The following is a 27,637-nucleotide window of genomic DNA, read 5'->3' on the forward strand; positions in this document are numbered from 1 at the left end:
CTAGGTGTACAAACGTAAAATAAAAACTGAATCTCTAAAACACGTTAACATTAAGAAGAATTAATCGATTATTAAATACTAAATGAAGCCAATTATTTAATCACAATATTTTAATTTATGAAATATTATTGTAACATTCTAGTTTCTAACCTCCATTTCTTCTTTTTTTAAAGTTTATTTATTTACTTATTTTTTAGTAATCTCTACACCCAACATGGGGCTCAAAACTTACAACACTGAGCCAACCAGATGCTTCATTCTTTTGTTCTTTTCTATATATCTATGCAGAGATATTTTTTGAAAAAATATATGTAAGACATACAAAATAAAGGGTTCCAGTATGATTAAAATATACTGCAATTTTCTAATAACCTGCACTGTATATCCTCTTGTAGAGCAACCATCATTGCTAAATGCTGGTCAATTTCTGGTTGGTTTGCAGATTCACCCTCTCCCCTTAAAGGATCATGCATTAACTTCAGTTCGCTTTCCCAAGGCAAGATATATGTATGACCGTAGTAAAATCCTAGTGGGATTTTGGCTCGGGCATTTGTACTTCCATAACGCCCAATGACAGTGATCTGAAATTTAAAAAAAAAAAAAAACAAAACAAAAATTAATACACATAACACAACAATCTGCAAAAATACAATTCTGAGCAACATATTTAAAAAGATCGTTATACTTTTTAATTATATGTCTGAGTATCTTTCATAGCTTAGCAGAAACAGAGAAAGCATATCAATTCATTGTCTTTAAGTTCTTTACCTTCATGAATCTGCACACAGGCGGTGGTATCAAATCATGCAGAATTAGTGAATGGGTGCTTATATCAGTTGCCACTACCAGTCGCCTCCCATCCACCTCTTCTCCTAATGTCCAAATGTCAATTGATAAGGAAGCCAAGTCTCCACAAGTGGGAATCAATACATCTGTCAACAGTATTGGTCTGCCAAAATCCAAGGTCACAAATCTCCTTGCTCCTATTGGGGGGGGGGGGAGAGAGAGAGAGAGAGAGCGCGCGCAGAGTTGACAAAAAAATATCATTGTTTCAATTAACCAAAAGACAGATTCAAAAACAGTTGGGAACACTCATATTAAAATAGGAAATCAGGGATCCCTGGGTGACGCAGCGGTTTAGCGCCTGTCTTTGGCTCAGGGCGCGATCCTGGAGACCCGGGATCGAATCCCACATCGGGCTCCCGGTGCATGGAGCCTGCTTCTCCCTCTGCCTGTGTCTCTGCCTCTCTCTCTCTCTCTCTCTTTCTGTGTGTGTAACTATCGTAAATAAATAAAAAAAAATTTAAAATAGGAAATCAACTTATTCAACTATAAATAAATGGGAAGGAAAGTAAATAAGTAGCCCTCAAAAATTTTCTGAAACCTCAATCCATGCTAAGACTTAAGTAAAAAATATGTAAGTGTAAGTTTGTTACTATGATGGCAATCAATTGTACAGACAAGTTTAATTTAAAACATTAGAGTAGAAAAATTTTATTCTCAAAAATAGTATACAGATTAATTCAGAAAGTATCTGATATTCCAGTCATCTGGTCATTTTTATAAAAACTCCCAACAAGATACATTAATATCATACTGTATGGCTTGATTTTAGCTATCTCAAGTCTTGTTTAACTTCTTCCAGAGTTAGAGCTCACATTGAGGTTACAGTGTAAAGTAAAAGTACAAGGTAAAAAGCATATGTAATTACTACCACTAAAAAAAAAAACTCTTAGGGCACCTGGGTGGCTTAGTCAGTTAAGCATCTGCTTTTAGCTAAGGTCATGATCCCAGGATCCTGGCATCGAGCCCCACATTGGACTTCATGCTCAGGGAGGAGTCTGCTTCCCCCTCTCCCTCTGCCTGCTGCTCCCCCAGCTTGTGCTCACTCTCTCTTCTCTCTCAGGCTCTCTCTCAAATAAATAAATAAAATAATTAAAAAAAAATCTCTTGGGGTGATCCTCCAGGAAAGATAGACACAGCTTTTTTTGCCCAGGTCCTGACACCACCACGGTCTCTTCAGTTTAGTACCAGGTGAAGTCGATGGCTTACTCTCAAGGGCCATGCTAAAGAGGCAGTATGCCTCTGTGTAACCATTAGAATCATACTCTGCATGGCTGAGATGTTCATACTCCTGAGAAGCAAAAATGATGAGATGAATGGAAGAAAGAACAGATTTGCATCTCTCATCTCATACACATTTCAGAATAAGCCCAATTAGTGAAACAATAACAGAATCATTAATAACAGAATTCTTTTTCTTCTTTACCAGGTTGGGGTGAGGAGCACCTAATAACCTTGACAGCTGCATGTCACAGTGAAGGGATCAAATAAACTACTAGAACTTGTGCTACTTTCAGTGAAGCTAGTTTAAAACAAAAAGGTAGTTACCCATACTTACCTAAACAGAAAAACTATTAAATAACAAAGAACGTAATTCTATATCCTATAGTCAATTCCATTGATAAAAACCAAACTTCAGTGTAAACAACTGCTCATATTTCATAACACTGCACACCAACAAATCCCCCTCTAAACCATTTACATGGTTACAAACACCAATGGTGATACCAGTGGAGTATTAGTTGAACAGAAAAGACCATTAAGAATTTTATTTTTTAAAAACTCTCTTCCAAAGAAGAAACAGCTCAATGCAATAAAGCAAATATGGTTCAACTATTCATGTGATGAAAGGTAACACAGTATCCATTATATTCATATTATTCTCTTCTATAAATCACATGGACGGATTCTGGTGAACTCTGCGGCAGCTCAAGCCCAGAGCTAACAGTTTGGCAGGATTGTAAGGTTAAATTGCCTGTAGTTTACTAGTAAATATGCTCTAACTGAAAGCACCTATCCCAGTCACAGATCACTGGCATAAAAATACGGCTATAAACTTTGGTAAAATTTCAATTATTGAGACCATGCAGTATTATTAATCTTACTCAGTTATTAAAATCAACAGTAATTCTCTCTATTTTCTGGAAATTATTTCAACAGCAGAGTGTTGGTCTTAAGAATACTAAAGTGTAATTTCTAATGTAATGATGACTGAGCAGCTATAATGGAATAGATACTTATGTCTATCACAGTTCAACAGGCGTGATTCACATATAGGTCAGATTCAAGGTCTAGTCAGAATTAGCTACCCTACCCATCAGCATTCCTACATTCAACGTGGTGAGCACACAGTTGAGCCTTATGTAGTGCTTATTCTTAATAAAATGTACTTACCCAGGAACAAATGGGATTTATTTGCAAAGGAAAATCAAACTACATAATATTAAGACTCAAAGGACTGGCAGACTAGGCAAAAAACAGTATTTTAAGAAAGTCAAACGTTACCTGAATGCATTCGCTCTATAATAATGGACTGGTGGGGTGGAGGTTGAAGAAAATGTGAAGCATGAGAAATTGCAAGAGCTAGACCAGAACCAAGTGGATTCTAGAAAAGAAAAAAGTATAACTCTATATTGATATTACTCTTGCTCTATACAAACTAGTAACTGTAATATCAGATTAACAAGTCTCATTTCCTGATGTATATTTTGTAATACTTTACAAAACAATCTAATTTAATGTATTAAGCTTGTATAAGAAAATTTTGCCTTCTCATGTTAGCGTATACATCAAAATATTTTTAAATGTCTAAGCGAACACCTATTTAAAATATAATTTACCATTCTGGACTTGTTGGAATTTTTGTTATGTGCAGCAAGATTGACTGTTGGGGGATCAATAACTGAGCCTGGGAAAAGCTGTGCAAGTTCGGCATTAATCACAACAGAAACTGCTTCATTGGGTGGGGTGAGTGGTGGAGTCATAAAAAGTGGTGTTGTTTTTGGAGTGGGTGGAATAACATCAGATGGGTGGATGAAGAAGCCGGGGGCTGCCGCTGGGTTGGAAGGCACAGAGTTGTGAACAGGACCTACTGCTGAGGCTGCCGATGCCGCAGCAGCTGCTGCAGCTGTCGTCTGATGTAACTTGGCTTCCAGCTTTGCTTTCTGTAAAAGAAGTAAAAGCCACAACATATAGACTAGTCTTGCCTGCCCAAACTGTGGGGAATACTACACAGGAAGAGCTTAAAAAGATAAAGATGATCTGATTAACTAGATCTTAGTTAAATAAAACTGAAATTAATAAAAAAATGGACTCAACATGAATTGAGTATTTCTTCACTATTTAAACATCATTAAATATCTGATATACAATTTCTCCTGTTTTGGGGAACGAGGACTTCTACAAAGCAAAGGTGGAAAAGAAGAACAAGTAGATGTAATAAGGAAACAAAGTTCTCCTCAAAGCAAAATATTAACAGGAGGAGGTAGATTCTCACGGCGCCTAACCTGATACAATGTCACCTACAAATGCACAGGTTGCATTTAGACCACAATGAAATCTCCAATTTTAGTATATGTGCGGCCGAAGCGAGCACTGAAATCTCCAAAACATCTGCCATTATTACTAAATTTTAATCCATGTGAATTCAATTCATCTCTAAAATGTTTCAGGTTCTCAGGTTCAAAAAATACAATTAGTATTTTTACAGTTAGTAACTGTAACATTTGACCAAGAGTGTTGAAACAGGATGGATTTTTACTTAGAGATAACTCCCAAAAATATCAATTATATTCCCTCAGATATTTATCAAATTTAGATATATCACAAAGACGTTACCTCCATTTTTGTAGAAACTGATTAGCTCAGATCGGTCAACCTACTTTCCTTTACGAAATTAATGGGTCATTTTTACAGTACTTTTTCAGCTTTTGAAGTTTAGAGACAGCATGAACAAAGAGCCAAAGAGTCTCCAACCTGTTGCTGAAGCTTCAAAAGCTGCTGCTGTTTCTCTTGCAGCACCTGCAGCTGTTGCTCGGCTGACGCCATTGCATGAGAGAGAGACTGCAAAGCTACCTGGGCTGCTGAACTCAGGGCTGTCGAAGCTTCCCCAACTGTCCCCGATGACAGTCCACCTACTGCAGGAGTAACCCCGAAGGAACTCACTGGCATAAGACAAGGGGGGAAAAAAGGAATGAGGAAAAGGTTCACACAGAAACATATTCCAAGTATATTATCTGGACATTAAAACTCTAGTCTCATTTTAAAAGATAAGAATCTATAGAGTATCAATAGAGGAATCTTAATGGTAAAAGTATATTGATTAACAGTAATAGTATTTGAATTTAAGGGATTGGGAAACTACTTCTAAATCAAAGAAAAATTAGTGTACTTTTTGAGCTTAAAAATATTTTCAGCATATAAGAAATTTCATTTCTTATGGCTAAAATAACACAAAATGAGAGTAATCTTATTATATAATTCAAACATAATGAATAAACTCAAATATGCTTTATTAAGTTTTCCAAAGCAATACCTCCCTTTCGCTCCCCCAAAGAATTCCAAAAAGCCCTTCAATATAAGAACATCATTTAAGGGACGCCTAGGTAGTTCAGTGGTTGAGTGTCTGTCTTTGCTCAGGGCATGATCCCACATCGAGCTCCCTGCGGGGAGCCTGCTTCTCCCTCTATCTATGCCTCTGCCTCTATCTTTGTGTCTCTCGTGAATAAATAAATAAAATATTAAAAAGAAAAAGAACATAATTTTTAAAATCTGATGACACTTATTTCTTCATTTTAAAGCACAGCCTAGGGACGCCTGGGTGGCTCAGTGGTTGGGCATCTGCCTTTGGCTCAGGGTGTGATCCCGGGGTCCCAGGATAGAGTCCTACATCAGGTTCCTTGCATGGAGCCTGCTTCTCCCTCTGCCTATGTCTATGTGCCCCTCTCTCTTTCTCTCTCTCTCTCTGTGTCTCTTAGGAGTAAATAAATAAAATCTTTAAAAATAAATAAACAAACAAACAAACAAACCACAGGCTAGACCAAGTCTGTCCCATGCAGAATATGTAAAGCAAAGTTTCCTACCATATGCTTCCCAGAACACTAATATGGAGAGAAACATATCCAATTTTACCCATGTCAGGTAAGTCTGGCACATACTGCTTAGCCATGAACATTATCATCATTAAGGCTCTACAAAATCCTTTAAGTTGAATAATTTCTTTGACTTTCCTTTTCAATGTTACTCAAATATACATTATAAAAATCACTCTCCCCATAAATATTTATGTACCAATATTTGTTGAAAACATTACAGAAAAAAGTAAAATAAAAGCTTAATTTCACAACTTAATGAAACAAGTCAGCACAAAACAAGAAATAAAGACCAAGTTCAATAACAGCATTAATATTTATATTATAACAGGCCTTTACTAGAAAGTTATACTGGGGAAGAATAACCACTACAATAATAGCAAATGTTTAGAATGAATTATCATGTGACACGGTTTTAATTAATTACCTATTCAATAGATGAACAACACTGGGAAGCAGATACTAAAACTCTGTTTCTTAGTTAATGGCTCAAAGAAATTGAGCTCATAGTGGTAGAACTAGAGTTGGAACCACAGATTATGTGAAACCAAAACCAATGGAAGGGCAAAGCATGGAAGTTATATCAACTCCTTTTATCTTTGCATCTTCACCTTGCAAAAAAAAAACAAAAACAAAACAAAACAAAACAAAACAAAACAAAAAAACACTCAGGTATCCTGACAGCCTATCCTAACATCTAACAATGCTATACTGTGCCAGGATTTAAAAAAAAAAAAAAAACACTATTTAAAAAACTAAGCTGTAATCAAGAAGATAGCAATAAATGAACCTGTCCATAGCCTCTTACAATTAAAAGTGTCCTCAACTTAAACAAAACACACTTATTACAGAACAGCCACACCACACATCATTTAACTTCCAAGAATCCAACTATATAAGCATGGTCAAAGAAAGAGCAATCATAACTCACATAAGCTATGTGCCCCAAAATGAAATCCATCCACTTCATCTAATGGTCCACCAATGAAACAGCTATTAATTCCAACTGTAGAGGGATAATTATTACACTTACTGATATTGTACTAGTACCTTTGGGATAATTAATTTTCAATATTAACCATGTAGAGTTTAGCCCTTTACTCACTTTAAAATCCCATGCCTAAATAACACTTATGGGAAAATGAATTAAGTCACCAGAAACACTTGAGAGACATAAACAATCCAAAAGAAGTAAAGTCATCCTACTACTACAAAATTTTAAAATCATTTAGCCAGTCTGAATTTTCAATATCTTTTTCTATTTTTATATAAGTGCCTCAAAAACCAGATATAAAAATAATGGAGATGAGAACAAAATAAAAATGATGAGACCACCATTTCTATTCGGTATCACACAGAAAGCCCTAGAAAGCACAAGAAGAAGAAGAAGAAAAAAAAAGAATGATTAGAAAAACTCTTAACGGGATCCCTGGGTGGCTCAGCGGTTTAGCACCTGCCTTCAACCCAGGGCGTGATCCTGGAGTCCTAGGATCGAGTCCTACATCGGGCTCCCTGCATGGTGCCTGCTTCCCCCTCTGCCTGTGTCTCTGCCTCTTTCTCTCTCTCTCTCATGAATGAATAAATAAAACCTTTTATAAAAAAAAAAGAGGGATCCCTGGGTGGCGCAGCGGTTTGGCGCCTGCCTTTGGCCCAGGGCGCGATCCTGGAGACCCGGGATCGAATCCCATGTCGGGCTCCCGGTGCATGGAGCCTGCTTCTCCCTCTGCCTGTGTCTCTGCGCCTCTCTCTCTCTCTCTGTGACTATCATAAATAAATAAAAATTAAAAAAAAAAATTTAAAATTTAACAAGTTGACTCTAAAATTTAAATGGAAATACAGAGATCTAATGTATAGCATCTTGATGATAATAATGCTGTATTATACACTTGAAAGTGGTTAAGAGTAGATCTGAAATGTTCTCCCCACAGAAAAAGAACTGGTAGTTACATGATAAGACAGAGGTATTAGCTAATGCTATGGTGGTAATCATTCTATAATACATTAATGTATCAAAACACTGTATTGTACACCTTAAACTTGCTAATATTATATGTCAACTATATCTCGATAAAGCAGGGGAAAAACAAATAAAAAATACACAGAATCTTTAAGAAAAACATTCTTTAAGAAGAAAAATGGTGGGGGCGCCTGGGTGGCTCAGCATTTGAGCATCTGCCTTCATCTCCGTGTGTGATCCCAGGGCCCGGGATCGAGTTCCGCATTGGGCTCCTTGCAGGGAGCCTGCTTCTCACTCCGCCTATGTCTCTGCCTCTCTCTGTGTCTCTTATGAATAAAAAAATAAAATCTTAAAAAAAAAAAAAAGAAAAATGGTGAAAATGATGGATTCCACTTCTATGTATATGTTCAAGAGAACTGAAAACACAAAAATGTACACAAATATACTGCATAGCAATATTTTTTTTAACAGGTAAAAAGAAGTAACATGCCTGTTAATAGTAGATAAACAAAAGGAGGTACATAGAAATTGTTATAAAAATGGTATATCCATACAATGGAATACAATTCAGTCATAAAAAAGAATTATGTACTGATACACACTAAATGGATGAAACATGAAAACATTATACTAAGTGAAAGAAGCCAGACAAAAAAGGACCACAAACAATACAATTCCACATTTATATAAAATGTATGGGATAGGCAAATCCAAAGAGACACAACATAGATTACTGATAGCCAGGCAATGGAGGGGAATGGGAATTGGGAGTGACGCCTAATGATTACGAAATCTCTTTATGGTGTAGTGGAAATATTCTTGAATTAGACAGTGATAATGACTGCACAACAAACTTTATATCAATTTTTTAAGTCTACCAAAAAAGAAGGAAAAAAAGCCCTGGTGAACATATACTATCAGATTTCAAAGCTTAATATAAAGTTACAATAATTAAGACAATTAGGTATTGGCATAAGGCTAGACAAATGGACCAATGGAACAAAAACAGACTCATGCCAACAGCAGAGACATGATTTTTAACAGTGGTAACACTGCAATAGAGTGGGAAAAGGATAGTTTTTCCCATAAATAATAACACAGAAGAGAGAATTAGTAAACTAAGACGAATTAGAAGAAGTAAAAGCTCACTCTCCATAGTGAGTGGAGAGGTTAAAAAATGGAGAACTGTATCATTTATACTGAAGTATAACACACATGGAATTGCTATGGTGGTAATCATTCTATAATACATAAATCCATCAAACCAATAAATTGTACATCTTAAACACATATAAAATTGGAAACACAAAACAGAGAACACAGAAAACAAGTCAGAAACAATGCACAGTTAACAGCTGAGATCTTTCTAAAGCTGATGGAAGGTATCAAGTAAGGATTCAAGAAGCCCTATGAATCCTAAGCAGGTTAAATACAAATGAAACTGAATATAGCAACATCACAGAAATAATAACTAGAATTCTGTAACATGTCAAAATATACTTTGAGAATGAAGAGGACACTTCTGGATCTAATAAGCGAAATGTGAGATTTATTGGTGTGACATTCAGATAAATTTAATTATGTATGGAAAACAGATCACAACATGGAACTGATTATGCTAATTTAGTTGGTTATGATCAAAATGCATTAGGATTAATTATAGTTTATATTAATAAAAATGGCATCAGTTATTATAGAATCTATCCACATTGTTTAAGGTTATATATGATATATATATATATATGGAGAGAGAGAGAGAAAAATGGTATCATATCTAGGATTCCTTTTTCAGCTAAGAGAGATAAAAGTAATGTGAAAAATATCAATAATACTGGAATCTGGATAATAGCTGTATGGTTTGTTCATCTAATTATTTTTAAAAAGCTGAAAATTCCCTCCTCCAAAAATGAAGCTTATTCATCATCAGTAGACAAAAACAAAAGGAGACCATACAGAATACTTTTCCAATAAAGAAAATCATACTGATTTCAGCACAAAAGAAAACAGAGGAATGAAATGGAATTATGAGATAAATCCAAATGAATACTGAAATATAAAAAACTATAAAAATGTATCTGGGAATTAAAATACACATAAAATTAAAGTATAAAACCACAACACCATATATATCAGGAAAGTGACAAATATTATAGATATTTGCACTACATATAGTACAAAAGGCAGTTGGACTTCTGAATATCAAGGTATGTATGTATTGTGATCACTGGGATAACTGCTAAAAATAGAAAAAGTAGAAAAAGGGATCCCTGGGTGGCGCAGCAGTTTAGCGCCTGCCTTTGGCCCAGGGCGTGATCCTGGAGACCCGGGATCGAATCCCATGTGGGGCTCCCGGTGCATGGAGCCTGCTTCTCCCTCTGCCTATGTCTCTGCCTCTCTCTCTCTCTGTGTGTGACTATCATAAATAAATAAAAATTAAAAAAAAAAAATTTAAAAAAAAAAAAAAGAAAAAGTAGAAAAATAGTACAATAAAAATATAATAACCAAAAAAAAAAAAAAAAAAAAAGTAAGAAAGAAACATCTAACTGGCAAAAAGAGACATCTAATGGAATATCTATATATTAAAAACATAGCAAATTTAAATATAGATACATCAGTAATTACATTAAATGTAAATAAACATGCCAACTAAAAGCCAAAAAAAAGCAACCATAAGCTGCTTATGAAAGAAAACGCTCAAAGTAAAATGAAGGAAAAATGTTTATCATACAAATAGCAACCAAAAGAAAGATGATGTGAAGTATATAAATACCAAATAAAGTAATTTTAGGAAAAAAAGCTAGCAGAGATAAAGAGATAATTCCTAATGATGAAAGATTAAATTCACAAGAAAGATATAAGCAGTCTAAATCTGTATGGTAATTTCAGAATACATAAAATACAGACTGATGAAACTCAAACAGTCACCTCCACAGATAGAGTAACAAGAATTTAACTGACTGATCTTATGAACTAAAAGCAACCAAGAAGTTAATCAATAAAGACAGAATCTGAAGAACACAATTAGCAACTTCACCAACAAGTGGGGAGTAAACATTATTGTCATATATTCATGGAATATTTATAAAAATCTATCTTCTACAATTCCCAACACAGTGTACAGGACTGACAGAGTAATTTTTGACCCTATAACAATTTAAATAAAAACCAACAGCAAGATAACAGGAAAATCTTCATACATTTAGAAATTAAAAAGTACATTTCTTTAATATTACTTCCTAAATTTGAATACATGGAAAACCTATGAAGCAGCAAATCAACCTCTACATTAATATCCAAGAAAACAGTATATCCAGTAGAACTAAAAGAATCACAGTAGAACAATCCAAATATCAGTCAATAATACACTAGTCAACAGACGCATAAATTTTGTTTCATTCAGACAACAGAATCTTAAACAACAATGAAAAGGACCAAATATCTACATCGACTGATAAAGATGAATTTAACACTCATAATGCTGAACAGAAGGCAGACCAAAAAATACATAAAAGCAGATTTATAAAGGCTTTCTTTAACCAGTGACCAGAAATGCATTAATTATGTGGTTATAAAATGAAGCAAACAAAAACCAAGAATGATTACTCTAAAAGTTAGGACAATGTTTATCTTTTAGAGGGCAAGGGAGAAATTAGCAGAAGGGGACATGAAAATAGCTTTTAGAGTGCTGGAGAAATTATTTCTTGATTTGGTGGTCATAAACTGCTGGATTATACAAATGTTTTCTGCACTTTTTCTTAAGAGCATTATATCTCACAATTAACATGTTTCCAAAAAAGTAAATAAGAAGTAGAGAGACTAGAGTCACCTTTAGGCATCTTATGATAATAGTCAAGACTTTGCCCAAACATTTAATAAAAATCCCTCTGCTGGTGGTAGTTTCAGTGTAGGTGAAATACAAATATGATTATATAGCTACACTATCTTTGGAAATATAAGAAACTGGTTCCACTGCTTGTTTCACAGGAGAGGAAAGGGAGTATGAAGAAATACTTTCTTTTTTCAAACCTAATCATCTATCTGTCATCTAATTTTATACCCCTGAAAGCATTACTTACTTACAAACACATGACTTTTAGACCCTTACTTTGAAAACAGTTCCAAGAAAGAGTCTGATTTATAACAAAGAAATTCTCTAAAATTTCAATTTCTTGTCATTGCATTTTCCTATTCCAGTTTACATGTATGTCTCTACAAAATGACTAGGACAATCCAAGAAAGCAAACACAAAATTTCATCCTTCTGTCATTCCTATATAAGAGAAATATTAGATTTTAATTGAAAGTTCTCATATAAATTACATAAGTCAAGGATTTCACTTAGAGGTTACTTCCACAATTGGAATATAGAAGACGACTCTGAATAAAAAAGCCACTCAAAGAATCACTAATTTCCTTTTAAAACCCTTCTTAAGATTAAATGTTTTGTGGCTTCACAAACTGTTTTCTGTTAAACTGTTGAAGAAAACAAAAAGAAATCCACAAACACAAAACTGCCAGCAGAACTCATTCAAGACAATATTCAAACTCTTCTGTTATTATAAAGATAAAATCATATCCAATGTTTTTAATTATAAAAATTACAATTATTTGTGCCAAGACAGAATTATAAATAAACACTGATCCTAAGATGTAAGGAAAAGAACATATATATAAGAAAGTACATAAAAAAGTAAGAGTTCCATTGATTCATTTAAGATGCCAACAATGCTACATATTCAACACATTTAAATAGTGGCTCATATATCTGAAGGTGCTTTAAAATAGCTGGAAAAATAATATCCCCTCTTTATTCTTCCCAATGTTCTCCAAGATATTTTATACTGTGAGCTTTAAATATACTGTGAGCCTTAAATGCAAGAAATAACATTATGATGCCAAAACTACACCTAAGTCTGGTCAACACTTAAGAAGTGTTGAGGCTAGATAAAGGAAATGTAGCCTATTTTATTTTTCCCTTTACTTTTGTTATGTTTAGTATTTTCATATTAAAAGCTTCTAAAAATGCAGACACACACACACACACAAATGGATTTTAAGACCGTGTTCTAAAAGGAAAAAAAGGGAAACTATGAACTGACATAATGGAAAACTACTTATGATTTCCCACTATTAATAAGTTTCTATTTAACATGACACCAAAGGAAGTTACATTTAATATAAATGGATACTTAATTACTAATATATTGCTTTGTTTTTACTTCAGCATAAAATATATAATAAAAAGAGTATATAATAAAAGAAGGTATATACCAGTAAACGTACTTGCATCATCCCTTTCTATTCTGGTGCCATCACTAGTTGACACACAAGTAAAGTGCAGGGGTTCAACTTCCAGAAGTCCAGTGAGAGATGTGAAGCTACCTTCAGCAGCTGTGCAACTACTGACTTTTCCATTTCCTGTGAAAGAGACAAGTGTTATACTATCTAAATTAATTTTTAAAACGTAATAGTCACATGGAAAATTAAGAAGATGTATACACAAAACCCTTATACAGTGCTTCTACAATGGACATATTAAGAAAACTCACAAACAGAAGATACTTGTTTCCATGCTGCAAAAGCAGAGCTGCAGAAAAGCAACTTAGTGGCCATTCACAATGAAATAGTAACAATTGATTTAGATTTTAAATGAGGAAAAAATAATGAACGGGCTACTAATATTAATTACACAATTTGTTAAGTATGCATAAAATCAGAATACATTCTTTCACATCAGCTGTATAAATATGACACTAAACAAAAACTAAAACATTTTAAAATATTATCAAGATTTACCTATAAATATATATTTATATTTTATATATATTATCAATTTTAGAATGAAGCCTAAAACTTTATAATCATAAAAATATATCTAACCCTTGAACAATGCTGAGTTTGGGGTGCCAACTCAGCACAGTCAAAAATCCACATATAACTTCTGACTTCCCAAATTATACTTATAGCCTATTGCTGACCAGAAGCCTTACAGGTAACATAAATAGCTGATTAACATAACTTTCACATCTTATGTATTATGTACTGTATTCTTATAATAAAGTAAGCTAGAATAAAGAAAATGTTAGTAAGAAAATCATAAGGAAGTGAAAATACATTTACAGTACTGTATATATCGAAAACAATTCCACATATAAGCAGACCCATGCAGTTCAAACCCATATTATTAAAAGGTCAACTGCAATTTAAGTTAGCAAGCATAGTTGAAAAATAAATAAAATTTAAAAATAAAATAAAATTCAGATGATCACAAATACAGAAACCATAAAACCACAGCAAGAAGATCGGACAAAAGAATTAACAGTGTTATGTGGTATGGGGAGAAGCAGTTATTTCCAATACTGTTCAGATTTTTTGGAATTAGCACTGTTTTAAACCGAATTCCTTAACAGATAAAATTAAACATAAATCAGAGATGGAAAGAATAGGGAGTTACAAAAACTATTAACATCTGAAGGGCTAAATTAAATGCAAGACTAAATAATCATAACTCTGCTCTCCAAACATTTCATCAGTGCAACATAGGACCTAACATGTGCTTTAAAAAAAGTATTTACTGAGCACTTACTCCACCAGATATAGGAAACACATGAAAAAACAAAATACATTTCTCATGAAACACCTATTCTGTTATGGTAGTAACCTAAACAACTAATCATATAACTGAACTTTAAAAAAAAAAAAAAAAAGGTCTTGCCCTATAATCCAGCATTTGCACTACAAAGTATTTACCCAAAGAATACAAAAATACTAATTTAAAGAGATACATGCAGTCCAATGTTTACAGCAGATTATCTACAAAAGCCATATTGTGGAAAGATCCCAAATGTCCATCAATTGATGAATAAAGAAGATGTGGTATTTTAGCCATAAAAAGAATGAGATCTTTCTTTTGCAATAACACAGATGGAGCTAGACAGTATTATGCTAAGTGAAGTCAGTCTTCATCATATGATTGCAAGATGATTTTATGTGTGTGGAATTTAAGAAACAAATGATCATAGGGGTATTAAAAAGTGAGAAGCAAACCAAGAAACAGACTCTTAGAAAACAAACTGATGATTACCAGAGAGGAGGTGGGTGGGAGAATAGGGTAAATAGGTGATGGGTATTAAGGAGGGTACTGATTGTGAAGAGCACTGGGTGTTACATATAAGTGTTGAGTCACTAAATTATACCTCTGAAACTAATATTACATTGTATGTTAACTAACTGGAATTTACATAAAAACTTTTTAAAAAGTGCTATGTTTTACTTAAAAGAAGTTCAAAGGACTAGTATGTCTAAGAGAAAGCAGTCAAAAGTCACAAAGTAATAGAATGCTTCCATGATGAGATAATGAGATTTATGGAAAGCATGACATTTTTATGTATTTATTTCAGGCAGGGGAATCCTCAAAAAAAAAATAACATGGGTGAAATCTCTCCGGTAAGAAGGAACATGCACATGGAACATGAAGGAACTATGTGGCCAGAGGAACATTTCTCAACCCAAACACCCCTCTATATAGCTTTAAAATGATTATGAACTATTAAAGAACCTTCATTTATGTTGGTTATATATATAGATTTCATCATAGCAAAAATCTTAGGATGAGAATATTTTAAACATTAACTCATGTAATAGTAATAAACTCATTAGATATAAATAGCATACTCTGATGAAAAATAACTGTCTTCAGACAAAAATAACTGTGACAGTGGCAATGTTTTACATTTTTGCAAAATTCTTTAAAATCTGGCTTATCAAAGAGAGTAGCTATATTGTCCTATCTCCACATTCAATGCACTGCAGCACGTTGTTTGGGTATAGCTTTTTAAAAAAAATCTAGCCTATCACAGATATATGATAGGAAAAGGAATATTTTAATAGTCTTACATATTCAAAAACTTTGGTAAGTGGTAATATTTTTGAGGATTATTTGCAATGTGGTTTCTGAAATCTTTTTTTTTTTAAGATTATTTTTATTTATTTGAGAGAGAGAGAGAAAACAAGCAGATGGAGCACCAGGCAGAGGGAGAAGGAGAAGCAGATTCCCAGCTGAGCAGGGAGCCCAATGCGGGGCTCGATCCCAGGACCCTAGGATCATGACCTGAACCAAAGGCTGATGCCTACAGTTGAGCCACTAAGGCACCCCCCTTTTTTTTTTAAAGTAGGCTTTACACCCAGTGAGGAGCCTACAGCAAAGCTTGAATTCACAACCCTGAGATCAAGACCTGAGCTGAGACAAAGGGTCAGATGCTTAACCGGTGCCCTTGGTCTTTGAAATCTTATTGATGAACTTCTCAGATTCTATTACATTAATATTAATTGGCCTTCCTGAACTTTTAAGGAATCTCTTACCCATTTGGAAAATATGGTTGACCACTATATATACATGTTAACACATTTCATTATATAGTATCAGAAAATTACATTCAGTAATATCACCATAGGCCATCAGAAAAATTGTTATATACTGGAAAGCTGTCAAGTTTAGTGGACAATGCAAGTCTTCCAAAATTCTAATTTTTGCTTAAAGCTCTTTTAAGAATAGTCAAGAAACACTATCAACTGGATGGATACTGATAGACTTTTCCTATTCATTTCTGAAAAAATATCGACTGAACAATCAAGTGTGAATAAACATATTTTGCAGGCCAGCCATTCTTGCAATAAAAATGATGTTCCAGGGATCCCTGGGTGGCGCAGCGGTTTGGCGCCTGCCTTTGGCCCAGGGCGTGATCCTGGAGACCCCGGATCGAATCCCACGTCAGGCTCCCGGTGCATGGAGCCTGCTTCTCCCTCTGCCTATGTCTCTGCCTCTCTCTCTCTCTCTGTGACTATCATAAAATAAAAAAAAATTAAAAAAAAAAAAATGATGTTCCATTAAAATAAGCAACTAGTTCAACTTGTAACTCAAATAACTACTCAAGTGTGTTTCCTTAAAACAACCATGGTACTTCAGTGTGCAGCAGAAGTGCTTCATGCCTATTTCCCATTTCATCACAGAATACTTTAAACATGAGTACTGGCAAGTTCAAAACTTAATAAAATCAACAACTTTTACTGCCTCATCAGGAACATTTTTAAGTGAAACTGGCATATTTTTCATTGCCAAGGGCAGAGTAAAGAACATCACGCTTTTACAGAATTAGTATAAATGTCAATGTAGTAATAAAGGCAAATAATATTGCTGTATCACAAAGACAGTTGACCCATGGATTCCCTGAAAGCACCTCAGGGACCCTGAGCAGGTCTACAGACCAAACTTTGAGAAACACTGAGCCAGAGAATGGAGACTAACAGAGACAATGGTACTAGACTAAGTGAAAGGGAAAGAGGACCAGATCGTTCAAGGTTTTATATGCTGCAACAGAGACGTTGGACTGCAGAGTAATGGAAAGACATGAAAAGTATTTTAAGGGAAGACGTAAAGTGAATAGGTTTGTATCCAAAACCAATTAAACTCACTGCATGTGTAGAATGTACTCAAGAGAGACAAAAGCAATGCAGAAAGACTAGTTAGAATACTATTACTGTAGTCCAGATTCAAGATGACTGGCTTATCTGTAATCATGGGAGGTAAGGGAAGAGATTTGAAATATATGATGGTGTAAAAACAAAGAAGATCTGTTGACAGCCTCAAAGTGGAGGATGAGGAGGCATCAAGGATGATATTCAGATTTCTGATTTGGTGCCAGTGATACCATTAAGTGAGAAAATAAATGCTGGACAAGGATTAATGCTGAGACACAAAATAAGTTCATTCATACGAGACTTAGGTCATGATTTCTAAGTCCCTTGTTTACTGAATATGCTACTCTTGTGTATTTAACTCACTGGACTGACCTGAACTTTATGATCTTTTCCTTATACTCTCTCCATAATGTATCTCATTCTATCCTAAGATATACAGAACGCATCTATATACCTAGTCCTAACCTCTCCTCTGAGTTTCACTCATATCAATTGATATGTTGGAGCACCTGAGTGGCTGAGTCAATTAAGGATCTGCCTTTGGCTCAGGCCATGATCCAACCCAGGGTCCTGTGATCGAGCCCCACATTGGGCTCCCTGCTCAGTGGAATGCCAGCTTCTCCCTCTCCTCCCCGCTCATGCTCTCTGTCGCTATCTGTCACTGTCTCTCAGATAAATAAAATCTTTAAAAAAAAATTTTAAGCAAATTAATAAATTGTTGTGTCACTTGGATCAGCATAAAGTACTCAGAGCCTAAGTCATGAAACAGAGGAGGTATCACTTTTACCCAAGGCAACGTAAGCCATTAAAAAGCAAGTAACAGTACTATCTTTTTCATTAAAAATGTTCATGAACATGTGTAGCAAACAAGTCTAAAGAGCTAAACATCCTGTCAACAAAGGTAATCTAAGAGGGTGAAAAGGTTGGAATTAAGGAACTTTATATTTCATTTATATTTCTGTATTTCATTTTTCTTTTGTTTTCCACAATTCATAATCTACTTTAAAGTAAAAGAAACTGAAATTAACTCCCCACATTTACTTCTATTTAATATGATAATTATCTTAATATGCTTACTCAAAATTCTAACATTGTGGTTTACTGGCAACACTTCTAATAAGTTCAGTAAGATCGGAGAAAATAATAGTCATTATTATTTTAAAATAAATAAACACCAAATTATAGCACTGAATGGTTAAGCATTCAATACTAAAAGCATATTCTTCGAGAAATGTATACAAGAATACGTGTAACACTGTACAAAGTTTGAGTATGCTACATATAGAAAATTATATTATATTTATATTTTTCTTTCTGCATCTTTATTATAATATATATACTCACTATATTTTCTGAAATATGAAATAAAACGTTCTTTGATTCTGTGAACATGAAAGGCATACCAAATAAAAGTGAAAAGGCAACAACAAATAATTAAATTTTAAATAGTTTATGAGCGTTAAAGTTGTACTGACATGCAATGAAACGCACAAAAAAACAAACAAAAAGCAAACTCACAACCTTTCCAAAAATAACTTCAATATTCTTTTGAGGGAGAAGTTATGAAATAAATGCTAACAGTTTCATGATTCACAGATGTTAATAAAGAATTTTAAAGACAACGTAGTTAACTACAATCTGTTATATCAATGGTAGCTTAAACTAAAGATAGAAAATTCAAAAGTTTCTTTAATAAAAGGTGTTACTACCTGAAAGGACATCTGACAAATCAATTTCATCTGACTGGACACCAATGCTGCTGTTGTATACATTTTTACAAGAAGAACCACTCATCTCCAAATCAAAAAGGACTGGATCAAACGGTGAGCTATACAGTCCATATCTGAAAAATAAAATAATGTCCTAACAATTTTCCTGTCAGCCATCTAATTAACATATTACCTATTTACTTAGTTTTGAAAGCAGTGTGACACAGGGCAAAAGGAAACACTAACCAGAGTTTAACCCACTAAATTCAGTGAATCTCAGCTGTGTTCCCCAGAAATCTATACTCTAAAAGAAGTGGTCCAGATTCAACAAATAATAAAACAAGACTGAATATCTACAAATTGAAGCAAGGAAGAGATAACCAGGTACCCTTCTCTCAACTCCAACATTAAATACACTGACTAGGCAGAAAGTACAAAGGCCTTGATTAAATTTTATCAAGATTGAGATTTGTCATTGAAGAAGATCACAAAATCATCTTGTTAAATAAAAGAATACTTTAAACACTGAAGATTAGTCAAGAACTCAAACCTAACCTTTAACTATTTATTGGATTATGTTGAAGTTTTAGAAAAATCAATCAGCAGATGAAGAATACTGATTAAGGCCAGTAAGTGATTTATATAACTCCAACTACAAAATTCAAACAATAGAGAAACAAATTATCTTAAATGCTTCTTCAATCAGCAAGAAAATACCACTTTAAGTATCTTAATACAATCAGTCCTCTAACAATTTTAGGGACTTTCAAAATTGTTAAAAGGAACTATTTCAGAGAGAATAGTGGAAAAAAATCTTAGGCTACTATTTAGAAAAAGGAAATGCATAAATATAATTTTGCAAATAAATATATACATGAACAGTTCTGTGCAAAGCTGGTAGCAGAAAGGCCCATTGGTAGTCATTATGTATATTAAAATACCTTGTTTGAAGTAAAGCTTCCATTGGTGTTAGCCTGTCCTGTAACTGTTTGGACACAGCAGTAAGCAAAGATGCACACGCTGTACTACACCCAGCCAAATCTTCATCTTTAACATAATTCAGTAAGACAAAATACCAATACACAGAACCTGAAAACAATAAAAAACAAATCAATGTTTCTTTTCCTCATTGTTCTCTAACAAAGAGAACTTCAGATTACATATTTATCAATAAGTTCCCTTATAAAACAACTTACGAGGAAGGATTAATTCCTTGGAGGGCACTAAGAGGACAGTGACAGAGAATTTCAAATATTTTTTTAAGAAGTATATCAAGTCAATGTAGGCATTTAGGTTTTCAATAACCTGAAATGATTCTGAGGGACATTTTAGAATAGCTGGAAAAGTACAGAGATGTCAGGCCCCCCAGCCATCCTTCCTGAAATACTGTTTGGTTTATACTAAAATTCTCAAAAAACAGTAGATGGCTAGGAAGTACAAAGAACACGTTGGCAAGTGAATAGAGTGCAGCTACCCTATGGTGCCAATTAAATAAGGACCAGTATAGTTTAAAAGACGATCATCATCAATAGCCAAACTTTAGAAGGAGCCTTGGCGTCCATCGAGAGATGAATGGATAAAGATGATGTGGTCTATCTAATGGAATATTACTCAGCCATGAGAAACGACAAAGACCCACCATTTGCTTCGACATGGATGGTCCAGGAGGGTATTATGCTGAGTGAAATAAGTCAATCAGAAAAGGACAAACATTATATGGTCTCATTCATTTGGGGAATATAAAACGTAGTGAAAGGGATTATAGGGGAAAGGAAAAAAAAAAAAAAGAGTGGGAAATATCAGAAAGGGAGACAGAACATGAGAGACTCCTAACTCTGGGAAACGAACAAGGGGTAGTAGAAAGGGAGGTGGGCGGGGGGTGGGGGTGACTGGGTAACGAGCACTGAGGGGGGCACTTGATGGGATGAGCACTGGGTGTTATTCTATATGTTGGCAAATTTAACACCAATAAAAAATAAATTTAAAAAAGACGATCATCATGATGTACTATAAAACTTTTAGAAAATAAGAGATATCTAAGTAAACCTCAGAATTTACACATCCTATCCCTAAGAATATCCTTAAAAAACTATTTTAAACTCCAAGATTATTAAGAGTGAACTGGGTCCAAAACATCTTAATCTATATAACATAAAAGTTAACAATTTCACTCAATTTATGTCCAAGGTAAATATAAACAGATTCTTTATCTAAATTAAGGTATTTATACAATAACCATTTATCAACTAACTTTGAGCAGGCTTTTATTCTATAATACCACAAAGATCAAATCCTTATGAAATAATCTTTGTTGAATAAGTTGATTATTTATTAAACAAAAAACTAGTAAGAAAAGTCTAGGGATCCCTGGGTGGCTCAGCGGTTTAGCGCCTGCCTTTGGCCCAGGGCGAGATCCTGGAAACCTGGGATCAAGTCCCTTATCAGCTCCTCGCATGGAGCCTGCTTCTCCCTCTGCCTGTGCCTCTGCCTCTCTCTGTGTGTCTTTCATGAATAAATAAATAAAATCTTTAAAAAACCAAAAAAAAAAAAAGAAAGAAAGAAAAGTCTACAAAAAATTAGGTTTAGAGGACAAACCAGTAGCTCCTTATGGTAATAGCATAAAACAGCATTAAAAATACTTTAACAGGGATCCCTGGGTGGTGCAGCGGTTTGGCGCCTGCCTTTGGCCCAGGGCGCGATCCTGGAGACCCGGGATCGAATCCCACGTCGGGCTCCCGGTGCATGGAGCCTGCTTCTCCCTCTGCCTGTGTCTCTGCCTGTCTCTCTCTCTCTCTCTGTGACTATCATAAATAAATAAAAAAAAATTTATAAAAAATAAAAAAAAAAAATACTTTAACAGTATTTTTAAAATCTTCATTACTGTATATATATGCTATTTTTAGGGGACTGCTTTGTAAAGTGTTACTCAAGAACTACATTCATTCCACTCCCCCTTTATTTTTTAATACTACATTCATTCTTGAATGGCATTTCTATAGTCTTCGGGTGCTGAAAAAACCTACTGGTCCCTTTTAGAGAGTTCTAGTTAGCCAATCTCCCTACCAATCACACAATACATGCATGGACCATTCTTCTACTTATGTCATCTCTCTGGCACTTGCTGGCATTTTAGCAAATTTGTGATATCTGATCTATATTCAGTGACAAACCAAACAACTCAAAAACTTGAATGAAATATAGAAAATGTATGAATTAAGATGATTTCTTATTTACTTAACTCTCCCACTTTTCCCAAGCAGTATTACTGAACAGAGTATCTGCCCATCTGATAAAATCACAATTCATCAACCCCTTAGAGAAGCTACAGAAAGAAGAGGGAATAACCAAGGAAAAAGTACTTACTAAATAATCCTAAATACACTGCAAGATATTTCCTATGACTACTGCTATTTGTGATTAAACTAATTTTACATACCACCAGTTGCCGCTGCAGGTAAAAATGACATATTATCAAGTAAGGCCTTCAACAGAACAGATCCAAATCCTGGTTGGCATGGATCACATTTGCCATTACTGAAAATTTTAAAAGAAAAACTGTAAATATATCACTCAATATTTACATTCAATCCTAAATGTTGTGGAATACCTAAGAAAACCCTTTAAAATGCATTCACACAGATGACAAGAAAAAATTTGCCCTAAAGCCCTATATACACACAGAAAGAGGGAATGATTATACTAAAGGTCTTTGTAACTGTGTTCTTTACCAAAAAGGGGTAACAAGCACGTATACATATAGTCAATACTATCAGTTTTTAAACATTTACTAGATGGTTTAAGTCTCAGGATCCAGAAAAAAGGTCTACACGATGTTACAAATAAGCCCGATAAGACTGTCATATAACAGGGAATAAGGCTTTAGGTAAAGAATCCAAAGACAACCAGGGAATATAAAAGTGGGAGAAGGGTTCCCCTTACCAAACTCCCCAAACTACTATTAAGGCAAAGCAGCTTAGTAGACTACATTTATTAAGAGGTGCCTGAGTGGCTCAGTCTGTTGAGTGTCCAATTTTTGATTTCAGCTCAGGTCATGATCTCAGGGTTGTGAGATCAAGCCCTGAATCCAGGCTCAGCAAGGAATCTGCTTGAGATTTTCTCTCTCCCTCTGCACCATCCCCCACTCGAGCACATTTTAAATAAATAAAATCTTAAAAAAAAAACAACTTATGCAATTTGACATCTTCTCCTAAGAACCTAAAATTCTTTCTTAAAATCTCAATAATCCTCCTCAACTTTTGAAAATTCTCATTACACATTCATTAAGTATCAAATTATACTACAAACACTGCCATCACCTGCCAAACCACAGGTGCACCTACAAACCAGACTTTTTTTTTTTCTTTCAAACCGGACTTTCAACAAAGAAACACCAACCTAATGCACAAGGCTAGAAATCGGGCACACTTATGGGCTATGCTTCGTCCTGCCTCAAAGAAGCAAACACGCACGATGTCTGAAAGACATTTTCGTGTTTTTGAAAGCAGGCTCTCATTTCCTTCTTTGGAGCTGCAAAACAATAGCAGACATTTAGACTCATCTTGAACTTCTATTTATAACATCCAAAGCGCAATCATCAATGGTAAGTAAAATCTTAATTAACCTTCCAGGTCCATTTGAATGTACTCCAGCTAACCAACAAAGGGTATCCAACACAAGGCTCTGGGCATGTTCTGTGATTTGGCCATCATCTGCTTTTCTACAAAGAGTGTTAAGAAGCTTCTCATGAAATTCTGAAAACTGTAACATAGCACATCGCTGCACTCTAAAAAAGAGAATATAAATCCATTAACAACCAAAATAGAACAGTTAGACTAAAGCTATCACAACCTGGTTGGTCATATGTTTCATTCTGAATCATGAATAGCACAATCAAAAATATTCTTCTGAAAATTAAATTTTACAGTGGAATGCTGACCAATTAATGTTAGGGTATTAAAAGACTTAAAACAGCAATTAAGCAATACTTGGTTTGTAAAAAGTTTTAAAAGAAATTAAGTTTACAATAATGTATTATATTCTGACAAAAAATTAATAAAACTTCAAATTATATTTATTTCTTTCCTTGTTCTACAAATACCATATTCCTCATATACTCTAAGCATTATATTAATGCCAGGAATAAAACAATGAAGTAGAAAGATAATTCATACCCTCACTAGGATTATAAATACCAAAGTGAAATGGAAAGAAAAATTTTCAAGTAAAAGGCTTAAAAATATTATATGTGTGTGTTGTATTTGTTGGAATTCTTCTTTGCATGTTTATTATTTTAAGAACAGTAGGAGAAGAAAATGAGGTTACCTTTCCTTAGAAATTGAAGTTTTCTTAAATCTTCGAATGGTGACTGAGACCTCCTGCAGCAAGTCACAGCCCCGGAGGTTCTCAGATTTGCGGGTACCAGTTGCATTTTCATTCTTAACATTAGATGATTTTTCCTAAACATACAAAAACAAACAACTCAATGAACAAACAAATGAAACTAAAACATTTACTACTTAAAGTTTTTAAAAAAAGAAAATAACTGAATTATGACTATCAAAACATACATATCAAATTAAAATGACGGCTTTTACCCTTGTATTCAGGAAATGACTCATTTCCCCCAGAATTATAATGGGGGAAAAAAACAAAGTCATTGTTTCAAAGGCAATAACCCAATGGTTAAAGATTAGAAAGCCAAAGTCCTGAGACCAGTCCCAGCCATAGCACTTATAAGCGATATGAAATATGACCGCTCCCCAATCTCTACGGTTCACTCACTTTCGGTATGAAAAATGGATATAATAATAGCACCTGCTCTGCCTACCTCAGAGTTATTTTGAGGATTAAATCAGATAAAGTACACAGAAGTCCTTGAAAAATTGGAAGACCTATACAAATATAAGATGATTGGTGTTACTGATATTGCTATTGTTGCTTATGAATAATGATGATAGAGAAACAAAAACCTCTGGAGTTCAGGAAAATCCAAGATCAGACAACTATGAAGAGACTGCATGGTACACAGCTACTTGTAGAAAATCAACCTTGAAATTAGGATTTATCTCTAACATTACTCCCCAACTTCTCTTCCTGCATCATCCCAAATGTTTACCCAAAAAAAAAGTGGTAAGTTACTAGTAAAGGATATAGACATAAAACTCTAAAACCTAAATAAATAATACGGCCTAAAATAATTATAAAGGGAAATATCTGCTAACAATTACTCTCTGCTGAGTATACTTTATAAACGTTTGCTTAAAGTTAATTCAAAATATATTAATTACGTTTTTAAAGTCACTGCAAAAAAAAATTATAAACAAACCAAATATCTATTGAAAAATCAATGAAGGGTCATACTACTTCCAATTGTGTGTCAAATCTTGTCCATAATGTTTATAACAGTATTGTTGTGGTTCAAAATGACACTGCTTCATACCTTGCCTGCTGCAACTTTTGCCAAGAGTGAAGCAAGTGAATAACCCTTGTTACTCTGGTGTTTTAGGGATGGAAGTCTTACTACGGGGCGTATACCACCATTACAGATCTCATCTGTTCCTCTTTCATTCACTGCCTTGACATGGATTAAAAAGGAACGATATTTTCCTCCTGCCATACCTAAAGGGGCAGGAAAGAATGGGAAAAATAACTGGATCATCAAAAGATCAAATTGTTTTTCATCCTCATAGAGCAAGTTAAATAATTAATTCCATAAAAAGAATAATACACTTAATCGGAATTTTCAAATTATATTGTTTGAGTATGATCATCAAATAACCTTCATATGTTCATAGCAAAAGAACAAAAAGCACAGGAGTTTTACAAACACTGTAAGATGGAAAATTAGGACTAATTGTTACAAACATTTTGCATATTTTTCCCCAACAAAATTATTCATTTTAATAACAGACATTTTGTGAACTATGGAAAAACACAAAGAAAACACCATCTTTAAGGCACTACCCAAAGATAATAATGGTATCATTATGTGAATCCATCCAGTCTTTTTATGCATGCATGCACACACATACATAGGTGCATACACACATAAAAATAAGCAACATCGATGAAAAAGCACAGGCTTTGGAGTTACTACCTGGGTTTGAATAATGGTCCTGCCATTTACTAGGCATGTGACAAATTAATCTCCTGTGGTTTGGTTCTTTCAAATGTAAAATGGGAATAACAGTACCTACCTCAAAGGCAACTAAACACAACTGTGCATGGAACAAAGAAAACACTCAATAAATACTGGTTATTACCGCTAGTACATTCTTTTTTTTTTTTTTTTTTTTTAATGATAGTCACACAGAGAGAGAGAGAGAGAGAGGCAGAGACTTAGGCAGAGGGAGAAGCAGGCTCCATGCACCGGGAGCCCGACGCGGGATTCGATCCCGGGTCTCCAGGATTGCGCCCTGGGCCAAAGGCAGGTGCTAAACCGCTGCGCCACCCAGGGATCCCATTACATTCTTTTTTTAACTAAACTGAGATCACACCACACAATCTTTAAGTAAAATATATTGTAAAAAAACCCTGAAAATAATACACTCACCAGTAAACAAACCATCAGCCTACTGTTACCTCACAGGTATTAAATCTTTCTCTAATTACAAAAGCTACCTTTGTTGTTTTCTAGTGACTCCCCTGCCTACTGTGCTAGCATTACACTGTTATATTCTTCTTATTGCTGTATTATTATTCTATGTTCTGGTATCTGACAAGATCTTCCCTCTCTGTTTCCTTTTTTCCAAATTTATTTGATCCACATCGTCCTTTTCCTTTAAAACTTTAGCATTATTTACTCCAATTCAAAAAGATTTTTGGAGAATTTGGTAAGAAAAAAACATCGTTGTTGGTAAATTCTAGAAAAATTAATACTTTTAAATTGAGTCCTTTTTTAAGATTTTATTTATTTGAGAGAAAGTGAGAGACAGAGAATGAGTGGAGGGAGACAGGAAGAAGAAGAGGGAGCGCCTGTGGGGCTCCAACCCAGAACCCTGGGATCATGACCTGAGCCAAAAACAGATGCTTAACCATGTGAGGAACCCAGGTATCCCTGAATGGAGTCTTTTGAAATGCATCATTTAATTCCATCCTCCATTTTGGCAAAGCCAACATCTTTATTTTCATATACAAATTTAAGTTTCATACTCTCATTCAGCAAAAGTAACTTATACTCTCAACAATATGAGAGATTTGGAGCACCTGGGTGGCTTAGTGGTTGAGCATCTGCCTTTGGCTCAGGTCGTGATCCCGGGGTCCTGGGATCAAGTCCCGCAATGGGCTTCCATGGGGAGCCTGCTTTCTCCCTCTGCCTACGTCTCTGCTTCTCTCTCTGTCTCTCATGAGTAAATAAATAAAATCTTAAAAAAAAAAATGAGAGATTTTATTAGTCTTGCTCACTGTTATATGCCAGTATGTGGCATAAACACCAGAGGATCTCCTAAATGTAATGAATGAATAAGATATAGTCAAGAGAGCGCATCAAAACTTGTATATATATTACATCTGCAACTAAAGGTAAATGTGTAAATGTAGACAACTAATATGAAGAGAATGTAC

The 27,637-nt window shown here is 34.5% G+C and overlaps 1 protein-coding gene across 16 annotated transcripts in view; it reads right to left on the reverse strand.

Moving 5' to 3' along the window:
* The window catches only part of BIRC6 (baculoviral IAP repeat containing 6), a 230,162-nt gene that overhangs the window by 136,028 nt on the left and 66,497 nt on the right, over positions 1 to 27,637 (reverse strand). For 7 of the 16 annotated variants that reach the window (XR_013349472.1, XM_077843663.1, XM_077843658.1 and 4 more), the window contains 14 exons: positions 25,515 to 25,693; positions 24,398 to 24,531; positions 23,697 to 23,858; positions 23,471 to 23,602; positions 22,512 to 22,609; positions 20,017 to 20,164; positions 19,076 to 19,209; positions 13,173 to 13,307; positions 6,865 to 6,939; positions 4,819 to 5,006; positions 3,684 to 4,007; positions 3,349 to 3,448; positions 769 to 983; positions 373 to 581 (listed from right to left, as the gene is read on the reverse strand). Coding sequence is in view for 15 of the 16 variants with exons in the window: in XM_077843663.1 (XP_077699789.1) it covers positions 373 to 581; positions 769 to 983; positions 3,349 to 3,448; positions 3,684 to 4,007; positions 4,819 to 5,006; positions 6,865 to 6,939; positions 13,173 to 13,307; positions 19,076 to 19,209; positions 20,017 to 20,164; positions 22,512 to 22,609; positions 23,471 to 23,602; positions 23,697 to 23,858; positions 24,398 to 24,531; positions 25,515 to 25,693 (2,233 nt within the window). In the remaining variant the exon portion in view is untranslated. Of the gene's footprint in view, positions 1 to 372; positions 582 to 768; positions 984 to 3,348; positions 3,449 to 3,683; positions 4,008 to 4,818; positions 5,007 to 6,864; positions 6,940 to 13,160; positions 13,308 to 19,075; positions 19,210 to 20,016; positions 20,165 to 22,511; positions 22,610 to 23,470; positions 23,603 to 23,696; positions 23,859 to 24,397; positions 24,532 to 25,514; positions 25,694 to 27,637 lie in introns of all 16 variants that reach the window. The other 9 variants (XM_077843664.1, XM_077843662.1, XM_077843659.1 and 6 more) reach the window with 6 other exon arrangements.

This window comes from Canis aureus, chromosome 12, assembly GCF_053574225.1.
Source record: "Canis aureus isolate CA01 chromosome 12, VMU_Caureus_v.1.0, whole genome shotgun sequence".
NCBI lineage: Eukaryota > Metazoa > Chordata > Mammalia > Carnivora > Canidae > Canis > Canis aureus.